Source organism: Leucoraja erinacea, chromosome 2, assembly GCF_028641065.1.
Source record: "Leucoraja erinacea ecotype New England chromosome 2, Leri_hhj_1, whole genome shotgun sequence".
NCBI classification, from domain to species: domain Eukaryota; kingdom Metazoa; phylum Chordata; class Chondrichthyes; order Rajiformes; family Rajidae; genus Leucoraja; species Leucoraja erinaceus.
In genome coordinates, this window is record NC_073378.1 from 117947331 (window position 1) to 117960425 (window position 13095).

The 13095-nt window shown below is 43.1% G+C and overlaps 1 protein-coding gene across 3 annotated transcripts in view; it reads left to right on the top strand.

Moving 5' to 3' along the window:
* The window catches only part of dnajb6b (DnaJ heat shock protein family (Hsp40) member B6b), an 87249-nt gene extending 75572 nt beyond the window's left edge, over positions 1–11677 (top strand). Inside the window, exons 10-11 of one of the 3 annotated variants that reach the window (XM_055664518.1) lie at positions 3172–3261; positions 11544–11677. In XM_055664518.1, coding sequence (XP_055520493.1) covers positions 3172–3254 — 83 coding nt within the window. In that variant the 3' untranslated portion in view covers positions 3255–3261; positions 11544–11677. The other 2 variants (XM_055664507.1, XM_055664498.1) reach the window with 2 other exon arrangements.
* Positions 11678–13095: the final 1418 nt, after the last annotated feature.

The window sequence follows — 13095 nt, forward strand, 5'->3', positions numbered from 1 at the left end:
GCGCGAAAAGATCCTTTTAAATATCTCAATGTTGTGTGATAAGTGCTAGTGTAGGAAGAAATACAATAGGTCTTGGAGAAATTTCTGGTGCAGAAAGCACTCTGAAATATCTTCGAAATGTGAGACTTAGTTCAGATGTTCAAAGGTGTTCTGAGGCAGGACACACTGAATGGACTTCTGTCATAAATTCCACAATTCTTATCAAATGTTTCCGTTATCCATGAATCGAGAACCAGAAGACATAGGTTTAAGATGATGGGGGAAAGATATAATAGGAACTTTTTTACATGAAGGGTGTCGGGTATATGGAAAGAGCTGCTGGAGGAGGTGGTTGAGGCGGGTACTATTGCTATGTTTAGGAAACATTTAAACAGGTACATGGATAGGATAGATTTAGAGGGATATTGGCCAAAAGCAAGTAGGTGGGACTAGTGCAAGCAGGTGGGGCAAGCATATTGATCGGTGTGGAAACAGGCAGAAAGGCCTGTTTCCACTCTGTATGTATGACTAATTAAATTGATATCATTTGACTTAATCTGGATTTATATTTATTTAAAAATAAAGATTTCACAGACTTCACAGTCAATCGATAACAGGCACTCTGCAGAAAATCACATTTCTGAAAAATAATATCTGAATCTCTCTTGAGGTTTTATTTAATTGTGCCTATTAGATTCCGAGAATGTTTTCATAATTCCTGCTTCCATTCTAAAATCATTGTAATGCTGATTTTTGGGAAGACGGATTGGTGTAGCAACCTCAGGAGTATATCCTTTGCACAGAATTTCCAGTTTAAAAATTTGGAAATAGTATGATGTGTGTGTGTATATATATATATATATCAATCTTTACAGCTTGAATGCTTCCAGCATTCCCACTCTTTCATACTTCATATTTCTCGCTAGTCTTTGTTGACCATTTACTTGCCTGTGTTACTTGACCTATGGTGTAGGAAGGAACTGCAGATTTAGATTTTGTTTTAAACCAAAGATAGACACACAAAGCTGGAGTAATTTAAGGGCCTGTCCCACCAGACGTGGTCGCTTGAGGCATACGGCCTCGCGGGGCCGGTCCCACTTCGATCGGCGGAGGCATAGGGAATTGTGCGGGGCTGGTCCCGACATTGCGCGGGGCTCCCTAAATCTTGCACTGTCCGAAAATCCCACGTGCCAATGGCCTGTCGGCCCGCAGGCGCATTGAGGGCTACGCAGCGTCTCGACGGGCGTACAGAGCGCCTTGACGTCGTACGCAGCGTCTTGACGTCGTACGCCTAGCGCGTAGCATTGTGCGATGACGTCACCGCCCGGCCTGCCGTTGCGTGATGACGTCACCGCCCGACGTCGGGCGACGTCCAAATTCAGTCGGCCCACCTCCTGCCCAGCTGATTGGTGAGTATGATGTTGGGACCAGCCCCGCACAACTTCGTACGCCTCCGCGCTTGGAAGTGGGACAGGCCCCGCGAGGCCGTACGACTCAAGCGACCACGTTTGGTCACGCTCGACGCATGCAATCGCATGCTGGTGGGACAGGCCCTTTAGCGAGTCAAGTAGCTTCTTCAGAGAAAAGGAATAGGTGAGGTTTCGGGTCAAGACCCTTCTCTCACTGAAAGTCGGGTGAAAGGGCAAAGGGAGATATAAATGGTGATATAGAACAAATTAATGAAATTATGAGAAAAATAACGATGATAAATGAAAGCTGGAGCCCACATTGGTGTATTGTAGGCTGTGGGCTAGGTAATGACGAGTTATGTAGATAGTGAAACTCAACAGGACAACAGTGAAACTAGTATGATGATTAAGATGGGGGACGGACAGAAAGAGAGGGGATGAAAGGGTTACTTATAGTTAGAGAAATCAAAATTCATACTGCTGAGTTGTAAACCGCCCAAGCAAAATATGAGGTACTCGTTGGCCTAGTTGGCTGATCGACCTTATGCCAAGCCCTAGCTTTTGCCTGGTAGCTGCACTGTGCTGAAAGAAATGAGTTTGCTGCGATTAAGGGAATTTTTAAATCATAATTGTGGATTACTCCTAAATTTACAATTTCTTTTGCAGCTTTCAAAATAGCTTTCTGCTTCTTTGGGGACTTCAAAAGCAATGCAATCCCTGCTTAAAAAAAAAACCTACCTCTATCTCACAGGACCAGTGAGTCTGTGATATAAGAGAAAAGGGATAGACTTTTTTTTGTTTAGGAAAACAGAGCATGAGAGGCTCATTTGTACACTTGTGGGGTGAGAGACCAATTGTGTGCGTGTGTGTTTCATTTATTGATTAGCCTCTCTACTCCACAATTGGAGATTTGTCATAGAAAAAAAAATTCACGTGCTCAAAGTACACATTGTCAGATTTTTATAAACGCCATTTTTATACATTTTGGTTTCACCATGTAGAAATAACCGCAATGTTTATACATAATTGCTAAGTTGCATAATGTAGCAAAAGTAGTTTACTGAATTAGTGACGTGAACAATGCCATTTAGCAGCTTGAGCCAGTTCTACTATTCAGTTATACCCACGGGTGATACGTGACCTAACTCCACTTCCCTTAACACTTAACATTCGACAACCAGCCTCGAATTTATAATTAACAAATGACCCAGTTTGCATGAGGGATACCAAAATGTTTGCCACCATTTAGAGTCATAGAGTGATACAGTGTGGAAACAGGCCCTTCGGCCCAACTCGCCCACACCGTCCAACAATGTCCCATTTGCCTGTGCTTGGTCCATATTCCTCCAAACTTGTCCTATCCATGTACCTGTCTAATTGTTTCTTAAACTATGGGATAGTCCCAGTCTCAACTACCCCCTCTGGCAGGTTGTTCCATACACCCACCACCCTTTGTGTGAAAAAGTTACCCCTCGGATTTCTATTAAATCTTCTCTCCTTCACCTTGAACATATGTCCTCTGGTCCTCGATTTCCCTACTCTGGGCAAGAGACTCTGCATCTACCCGATCTATTCCTTGTCTCACCAATGTCTTATACAAATGCAACATGACCTCCCAACTTCTATACTCAATACTCTGACTGATAAAGGCCAAAGTGCCAAAAACCTTTTTGACCACCTTATCTGGTAAATTTCTCTGGTAAACTGTGTGAAACAGTTCTCTGTTGTATTGGTGTAATACAAATTCAATGTCTGACTGGGTAATAAAATGTTGTTTTCACAGGCCAAAGAGAAAGTGGGAAGAGAAGGAAGCAACGACACAAGGAAGAGATGAAGAAGAAACGGCCAACAAAAGTGAAGCATTAATTATAAGGTGCAGTGGGTGATCTCTGAACTCCAGCAGAATGCAGTTATTTTTCCTGTTAATTGATATAACTTTACCGAAGGTGAATTAAAAGTAACACAGAGCATGAGAGTGTTTTTCTATTTTTGTTGGGGGTTTTTGTGATGGATTCCAAAAGTAGTGGGATGACATTTAGGTGGTGATTCGGTGCTTGCAATTGGTTAATAATAGTTCATGGAATCTCCCTTCTGATTTCATAAACATATGGCTTGGTTAAAGATCAAGCAAGCCACTTTACAACATTTTTTTAAATCTTGTAATTCTGCTTGTTCTCCTCAGATCAAAAACAATTAATATTTATACAGCACCCAGATCACGGAGTCATACTGCATGGAGAAAGGCCCTTCAGCCTACCTTATCCATGCCTGCCAAGCTGCCCCATGCTGTATGACTCTGACTCTAGTGGGCAGAAGTTCTGTTCTGCCATTGGTGCCATTTTGTGGTGAGCATTCAAACGAAGGCCCTGAATATCCTCTCATGGACATAAAAGACCTCGGAGCTATTTTATTTTATAGATTAAAGATGTCCTTGGTACCTTGAATGGTGTGTGTGTATACTATTAACATAGATTAATGGATAATCAATTAATTGGGGTGATGGTCTCATGACCTGCAATGTCCACCACATTTTCTACAGTACAACATTGACCACATTTCAAAGCTGTTCAATCACTCTAAGTGCTTTAGGACACACTGAGATATGAAGGGTGCTGTATGAATGTAAATGTGTTCTTTCATTCATGCTCAAATATCTTTACACGGGGATCTTACTCTACCACAGACACCCTCTTCTAAATGGGGTTAACAAGGAGGAACAGTGCTTTTCAATGCCTTCCTGAGAGAATCACGGGCAAGACTTTTGGGAAAGGGAGAAATATGTTAACTAACTATATATATTCAGGATTAGATGGAACTCTTGAGCTTTTTACCAACATCTGAAAAATGTTTCTTCTGTGGTCTGTAATATTGACCTTCTGGCTCCTCCTTAACTTAAAAAATAATTGTGAAGATCACACAACTTAGTCTCCAGTCTTTGATATTCTGGAACACCCAAGAACACATTCTGCTAGAAACAGGGCAAAATAAATTGTTCCCTCAGCACAGTAACTATCAAGCATGTTGCATTCATTTCTCATTTGCAGGTGCAAAATTGAAAGCAGCTGTGCCCCATTCCCATTACATGTGGATACTAAGCCTAGATTGCAGCACCAGGTCTCAATATTATGACATGTTGCAGAATTTGATAACCTAGTATTTAATATTCTCTCATAACAAGCTGGTTAGCATATGTTTATAAAATGTATTTGTGCACTCTTTAACTGCTTAATGAACGACCAACTGTTAAAATAAAAAGAATCTTGTGTGCATGGGCTGACCAGTGGATTACTACAAGGAGTTATCCCTCCCTCCTCGTCCAGTTCGTTGTTTCTCTTTTGGGTTGATCAAATGATTAATTTTCAGTGATCCATTAATGTTTCTGCCTGTGGACACAACAGGTTTTTTTTTTTGGCTTACTTTGCTTGCTTCCTTCCTCCTTTTACTATTAGCTGGAATCTTCTTTGTGTTATTAGACTGATTTGAGTTTCAGAACTGGGTCAGATTTTTGTCAGTTCATGCCATTTTTAAATTCAATCTTTGGCATGAGCAGAGCAACTGTATCTGAAAGGGGTTGCATAAGAGAAGTTGCAAATATTTATCTTTGCCATGGAATTTTCTCTTACTGTGCCATGCTTTCCCTAATGAAAATATAGGTACCGTATTTCCCGGCAATGAAGATGCACCTGCGTCGAAGACGCACCCCCAATTTAAGTTGCTACATTTTGATAAAAGGATGGCGGGACCGGATCAAGGGTTTGGTTTGGTCCAGGGGTCGGCAGCATCGCCTGCGTACCACGAGACTGGCTGCGGTTCCCAGATCCCGCGCGTTCCCGGGGCTTGCTGCAGTTCCCAGGTCGTCTGCCCCGGGACTGGCTGTAGCACCCAGGTCGTCTGCCCCGGGACTGGCTGTAGCACCCAGGTTGCCTGCCCCGGGACTGGCTGTAGCACCCAGGTTGCCTGCGAGCCCTGGGTCTAGCTGCAGTTCCCAGGTTGCCTGCAAGCCCCGGGTCTAGCTGCAATTCCCATTTCGCTTGCCCCTGGACTGGCTGTAGCACCCAGGTCGCCTGCCCCGGGACCAGTAGAGAGAGAGAGAGCGAGCCCGGGATGGAGCAGCCAGCCTTCCGCCCAGTAGCTACCCGCCAACCAACACCTCCACCTGTGCCGAAGGACACCATGGCTGGCCTGGCCGGCAGAAGGCGCTGAGGTGGCGGCCGGTCCCTGCGGCCACACTCGCAGCCACCCGGGCCAGACTCCCCACACGCTGTAAAAGGAACTCCCCCCCCCCCCCCCCCCCCCCCCCCCCCCCCCCCCCCCCCCCCCCCCCCCCCAGCGACGCTGTCCTTTTACAGCCGCTTCCCATCAGCTGCCAGCAATGAAGGATAGACTTAGCTATCCCTCATTCGTTCTTGATGTTACCGTACTGAGGAATAGCCAAGTCTATCTTTCTTGGCTAACAACATAACCTTCGGCTTCCAAGACACAGGTAGATTTTCGTGCCTTATTTGTGGGTAAAAAAACAGCGTCTTCATGGCAGGGAAATACGGTAAGTAACAGGCTAAGAAAAAATCCTGCCTGTGACCTACTCCAGATGTCATAAGGTCATAAGGAATAGGAGTAGAATTAGGCCATTCGGCCCATCTAGTCTACTCTGCCATTCAATCATGGCTGATCTATCTCTTCCTCGTAACCCCATTCTCCTGCCTTCACTCCATAACCTCTGTACTAATCAATAATCTATCTCTGCCTTAAAAATATCCACTGACGGCCTCCACAGCCATCTGTGGGAAAGCATTCCACTACCTGTCTGTCCGTTTATTTGTGTCCCCTGTATTCCCCCCCCCACCCCACCCTCAACCCCCACACCTCAATATTCATAGCTGTTGAAAGTAGACATTCATGTTTGTTATTGAATGAAAACTATTTCCTTTCTCTCACCCTTTGGATTTCTTGACTAGTAAATGTCAGTGTCCTATGTTATTATTGTCCCAAAAAAACCCAGCTGTTTAAAGAAGTACAGCTGTTATATATGGTATTAATTAGTTTGAAGATATTTATTCCATAGATTCTGGGCTAGTATTTTTGTTTTGAGTCACACTAGCAAACCCTGTTCACCAAATTTCCCAGTAATATGCAATACCGTTAAATATAATTCTTGTCATTTGAGCTGTGGTAACTTAGAGGCCCGCAATATTTATTCATCCTTGGCATCTAGTATTGCTACAGGCGATGCAGGGCTTACTTCAGATTTAAGTGTATCATTACCAAAAGCAAGAGCACTAAATAGAAAAAGAGATTTGGATTTATCGTGTATCATTGGAAAAACCAACAGAAGCTGCAAGGGATAGTTCAGATCATTTGCACCCCCAGTCCAGGCAAGTTCCTCAGCAAGAATCAGTGCTGTGGTGGGCTGAAATTACACCAAAGATGAGTATCATTTATTCCTTGCCACTAAATCAAATCAGGCTATGGTTGTTTCATCTACCTGCTAACTGCAGGCCTACGTTTTAATCATTATATAAACATCATATTTCTTCCCTTCTGCTGGTGAAAATCTGCTGGTGATGATGAAAGTGCCAGCTTCAAAGCTCAAACTAATGTTAATTTGGGGATAGACAAAAATGCTGGAGAAACTCAACGGGTAAGGCAGCATCTATGGAGCGAAGAAATAGGTGGCGTTTCGGGTCGAGACCCTTCTTCAGATTTGGGGACATGTTGGGGACCTACCTGCTTAATAGATTCCACTGAACATGTAATATTTTATTTACAAATTTTAGTCATTTTGGGATCTTTTTCTGTTTGATACTGAGCTCAGCATTCTACCCTGTCCACGTGTTTTACTCTATTCACTCATTCACTTCTGTTTCACCCCTCTGGTAGTGAATGACTATCTTTACCCACCCCGTGTTCCTCTGAGAAGATGATGGTGGAGTGCCCTCTGGAACGACTGCAGTGTGACTGAATAATTTAGTAGTCTGTGTCATGCCCAGACTGCATGTCCATTAGTCCATTCTATAAGGAGATAGACATAATATGCTGGTGTGCAGGAGGGCAGGCAGCATCACTGGAGAGAAGGAATAGGTAAAGTTTTGGGTTCAGACTGAAGAAGGGTATTGACCTGAAATGCCATCCATTCCTTTGGTCTGAAAGGTCTCGAAGCGAAGCATCGCCCGTTCTACAGAGATGATGCCTATCTCGCTGAGTTACTCCAGCATTTTGTGTCTAATTCGGTGTAAACTAGACTTGGCTTGGCTATAGACTTGGCTATACAGCTTAGCAATGCATGTACTTCCTTACTTCCCCCATGTTCACTCTTCATTCACTTTTGTTCAGTTTTCGAGGTGCGAATTCTCTAATGTAAATGTTACTCGTTCTTAGCTTCTTGGATAAAGAGATGTTGGCTGTTTTCTGGAACAATGGTTGCATGACTGAGGTTTATTAGGCAATAACCATATTGTTTGGGGTGGACACAATGCTGCAGTAACTCAGCGGGACAGCAGCATCTCTGGAGAGAAGGAATGGGTGAAGTTTCGGGTCGAGACCCTTCTTCAGACTGATTTAAGGGGAGTGGGCGGGACATAGATAGAATGTAGTCGGACACAGTAAGACTGGTGGGAGAACTGGGAAGGGGAGGGGATGGAGCGAGATGGAAAGCAAGGGCAATTGGAAGTTAGAGAAGTTAATGTTCATACTGCCGGGATATAAGCTACCCAAACAAAATATGAGGTGCTGTTCCTCCAATTTGTGCTGGGCCTCACTCTGACAATGGAGGAGGCCCAGGACAGAAAGGTCAGTTTGGGAATGGGAGGGGGAGTTAAAGTGCTGAGCAACCGAGAGCTCAGGTAAGTTAAGACGGACTGAGCGGAGATGTTCAATGAAACGATCACCGAGCCTGTGCTTGGTCTCGTCCATATACACGAGTCAACACCTGCAACAACAGATACAGTAAATGAGGTTGGAGGAGGTGCAAGTGAACCTCTGCCTCACCTGAAAAGACTGTTGTGGTCCATGGGGGGGGGGGGGGGGGGGGGGGAAGGTAAAGGGACAGGTGTTGCATCTCCTGCAGTTGCAGGGGAAAGTACCTGGGGAGGGGGTGGTTTGGGTGGGCAGGGACGAGTTGACCAGGGAGTTTCGGAGGGAACGGTCTCTGCAGAAAGCAGAAAGGGGTGGAGATGGGAGGGCCAGTAGTGGAATCCCGTTGGAGGTGGCAAAAATGTCAGAGGATTATATGCTATATTCGACGACTGATGGGGTGGAAGGTGAGCACAAGGAGGACTCTGTCCGTGTTACGAATGGGGGAGGGGGAGCAAAAATGGAGCTGCGGGATATCGAAGAGATCATAGTAAGAGCCTCATCTATAATGGAAGAGGGGAACCCCTGTTTCCTGAAGAATGTGGACATCTCCGATGCTCTGATATTGAAAACCTCATCCTGGACGCAGATGAGGCGTAGACGGAGGAATTGGGAGGAGGGGATACAGTCTTTACAGGAAGCAGGGTGGGAAGAAGTGTTGTTTGGGTAGCTATGGAAGTCAGTGGGTTTGTAGTAGATGTGTAGAGATGTAGTCTGTCTCCTGTGATGGGGACGGTGAGATCTTTAAACGGTAGGGAGATGTCGGAGATGGTCCAAGTGAATTTGAGTGCAGGATGGAAATTGGTCGTGAAGTTGAAATCAGTGAGTTCTGCATGGGTGCCAGAGGTTGCAACGAGGAAGTTGTCAATGTAGCGGAGGTAGAGTTCGGGGATAGGGCCAGTGTACACCTGGAACAAGGATTATTTGACGTACCCGTCAAAGAGGCAGGCATAGCTGGGGCCCATGGATTTGGAGGATGTGGGATGAGTCGAAGCAAAAGTTGTTGAGGGTAAGGACCAGCTCTGCTAGGCGGAGGAGAGTAAGTTGACGGAGTAAGTTGACGGAAATTGGCTGATTCTGCATCGGGGAAGAAACGGGGCTCTAAGACCTTCCTGGTGGGGGAATGGAGGTGTAGAGTGACTGGACAATGTTTGGGGTGGAGTCTGGCTAGCCAATTGGATACAAAATTGACTTGAACAGAGGAGACAGAGGGTGGTGGTAGAGGGCTGTTTGAGTCCTGCAACAAGTGGTGTGCTCAAAGATTTAAAAGTGACGTGAGGGACAACGTTTTCACACTGAGGGTAGTGTATATATATATATATAGAACGAGCTGCCAGAGGAAGAGTTGAGGCAGGTACAACTGCAATATTTAATAGTCACTGAGACTGGTACATGGATAGGGATAGGACTTTCATATGAAGAAAGACTGGATAGACTTGGCTTGTACTTGCTAGAATTTAGAAGATTGACGGGGGATCTTATAGAAAAGTACAAAATTCTCAAGGGGTTGGACAGGCTAGATGCAGGAAGATTGTTCCCGATGTTGGGGAAGTCCAGGACAAGGGGTCACAGTTTAAGGATAAAGGGGAAATCCTTTAGGACCGAGATGAGAAAAAAATTTTCTGGTAAATCTCTGGAACTCTCTGCCACAGAAGGTAGTTGAGGCCAGTTCATTGGCTATATTTAAGAGGGAGTTAGATATGGCCCTTGTGGCTAAAGGGATCAGGGGGTTATGGAGAGAAGGCAGGTACAGGATACGGTCGGATGATCAGCCATGATCATATTGAATGGCGGTACAGGGTCGAAGGACCGAATGGCCTACTCCTGCACCTATTTTCTATGTTTCTATGTTCGGGGGGATGTGGGCCAGGTGCTAGCAAGCGGGACTAGCTCAGTTAAGCAATTTGGACAGCATGGACAGCTTGCTGTGATGCATTACTCTATGATCTAATGTACCATTTCACAACTGAAAATAAGATTGCATATATTGCATCAAGATCACCCAGATTTCAGGATGGCATTGACTCAAATAGTATGCGTAGGGTCTTTCTTTTCAACATTTTATTTGGAAGACTTTTAGCCCTTTGCTGAAGTAAATCCATGAACTACTTCATCTTTTCCAATTATTTACATTCTCATACATCAAATAGATATTTCCTTACTTAATGAGAGGCAGTATAGTATTCGGCAATCAGTAGATCTGAATTTTAGTCAAAAAGTGTAAAAGAAGTTAGACCGAGGGCATCTCTTTCCCAGAACAGTTCAGGATCATTGTGCTTTTCCAATCCTAGCCTTTTGATTATTGTTAATCTGAATGGTTGCAGTACTGGTAATTGCATTGTAGCTGCCTCGACGCTAACCTCTGCCATTCCTTCATTAAACGTATCCACCCATCTACATCACCATTTTTTTCTGAGGTACAAAATCCACATCTTTGATAAAAATGTTTAAAATCTCCTTTGGTGGCACAGTACCAGGTGCCTTTGAAAGCACATATGAAATGTTTCAGGGCATTTCAATGGTAAGGATGCTGTTATAAACTCAGTGTATTGTACGTTCAGTTATCAGCTGTGGCATCAGTCCAAAACATTTCCGTACAGAGTGTCGCAGTTATCATTTAATAAGAGCAATGTTCCACTTGAGTCCTCCTCCTCTTCTCTACAAAGGCAGATCAGACCTCCATACTCATCAAAAAGTTCACAGGTTCAGTTAAGGTATATTTTCAACATACACCCACACACAAAGTTGCCCCGAGGAAGCCCTGGGAGAAATCTAATATGTATGAAAAGTAGTGACAATGGTTCAGGATTAAACCAGTAGAACTTCAGAAGCAAATTTTTGCACAAGCTATCATGTAATTTCCTGTCATAAAATGTTTTTGTATAGGTCAAGGCAGTCTTGGAATAAATCGTGATGTGGTTGAAGCTCCCACAAGTGCAAGAGAAGCCTCCCTAAAAATATTCTAAAGGAAAGTAAAAGAATCATAAATAAATTGCAGTGTTGATAAAAATAGATCGTCTTTTAAGTGATGATGTGTGGTGACTTCTTGTCTATTTGTGCTGTAACCCTTTGCTTATTACCTTATTTTTAATCATACTGTAAATGTTCCCAGTGTTTGAAACGCTTGTATGAGAAGGACAAAACATATTGAATGGTAGAAATTCGAGTTGAATATCTAAGACGGATCTTGTGCATGCTATTTTGTGCAAGTTTAATAGAAGGAATGTACATTAAAAAAAATTAAAAATCATAATTGAAATGTGGGTACTATTGACATTGTTGGAAACTCTGGTTTTCCACTAACAGATGGTGGTGGACAACCTTCGTGAATCCCCGTTGCTGTCTATTCGATGAAGATGCTGTCAGGGTAGAGTTTCAAGATTTTGAAAAATGAAAGACTCCCTTTTCAAATAGCCAGAAAGCAGTTGCAATAATTATAATCATTGTTGCAATAATTATAATCATTGCAATCCTTTCCATTGTGCTTACTATCAAGACCAACCAACAATGGCCCATTTATGCACAAGGTCCCATAGACAGCAATTCAAGAACCAATTACAAATCTGTCCTCTGATAGTAATGAGTGAACAAGGTGGTACCTGCTCCTCTGCCATGGCATCGATTTTATCAGTTTAAGTAATTAATTGGGGCTAAAGTTTAATATCCACCGCTAAAGATCTGCACCTCTGACAGGCTAGCACCACCTCAATACTGTGCACAATGTAACTAATCTATTTCCAGAATGGAGCTTAATCCCATAACATTTTGACTCACTGAATGCCGCCAGTTCAACTTTAGTACAAGTAAAATGAAAATTTTGCGCACAGGAATGCATAAGTGCATGCTTTCTGTTTTAAGAATAAGCTTTATAGTTTGGATTTGTTTCTCTGGTATTTTTAATGGTGTAATGTTACTTCCGCCAGTTCCTATGTACATTGTTATAAAGATGATGTTATTTTACTCCACCGTTTGTTACTTCACGATTGTTAATTGAGCTGACACCTTTCTCCTTCACTTTATTGGTGTATCAAAATGCTTTTGTTTTGCCATAAGGTAATCACTTGGAGAAGTGATTTGTTCCCTTGCAAACACTACCAGTAATTAAGATTTTCATTATCGCTGGGACATTTTAGGTAAAACTCTGGTACTTTGGTATCACTTTAAGCTGCACATGGTGAAGGTAAAATTATGTAAATGCAGAAAATCACTCTGTTAAATCTCAGTTTGGAAATGGTGCAAGAGGGAGCTTGTGCTTTGATTTAGTTTCCACTTTTGGTTTTTATTATGCATTTGGTATGACTGTGCCTTCTGCTTATCAATGTACTGAATACTTGCTGGAGACTTGGATTGCAGATCCTTGTAAGTACAGTAAAGAGGGGTCTGTCCCATTGTTCTGAAATTAAAACCTTGTAAATGTCTCTGATGTTTTTTTTTTTAAAGATACACCACAAAATCAAGGCCATGCAAATTTTGTCTCAGACTTGTTCTGGTTAAGATTTTGGTCCTACAAAAGTGTCCACTTTACAATGCCAGGACAAAGATTTAGGAAAAGATTTGTTGTAATTTAAATCTATGTATCTTGAAATGGATCCAAACCACCTTGATCATTTCTGGTTTTATCAGGGTTTGGTTTATTTTTGTCACTCATACTGAGATATAGTGCAAAACTTTATTTCCTGTACTGTCCAGGTAAATCATACAATCAGACCATACATACATAAAACAGGTAGTGCAAAAAGAGAAAGGGAACCAGCTCAGAATACAGTGTTGCAGTAAAAGAGAATGTGCAGGTAAAATAAAACGAGGTAGATTGGGACTATATCCTTAAGAGAGGACAGTTCAAAAAAGGGAAGAAACC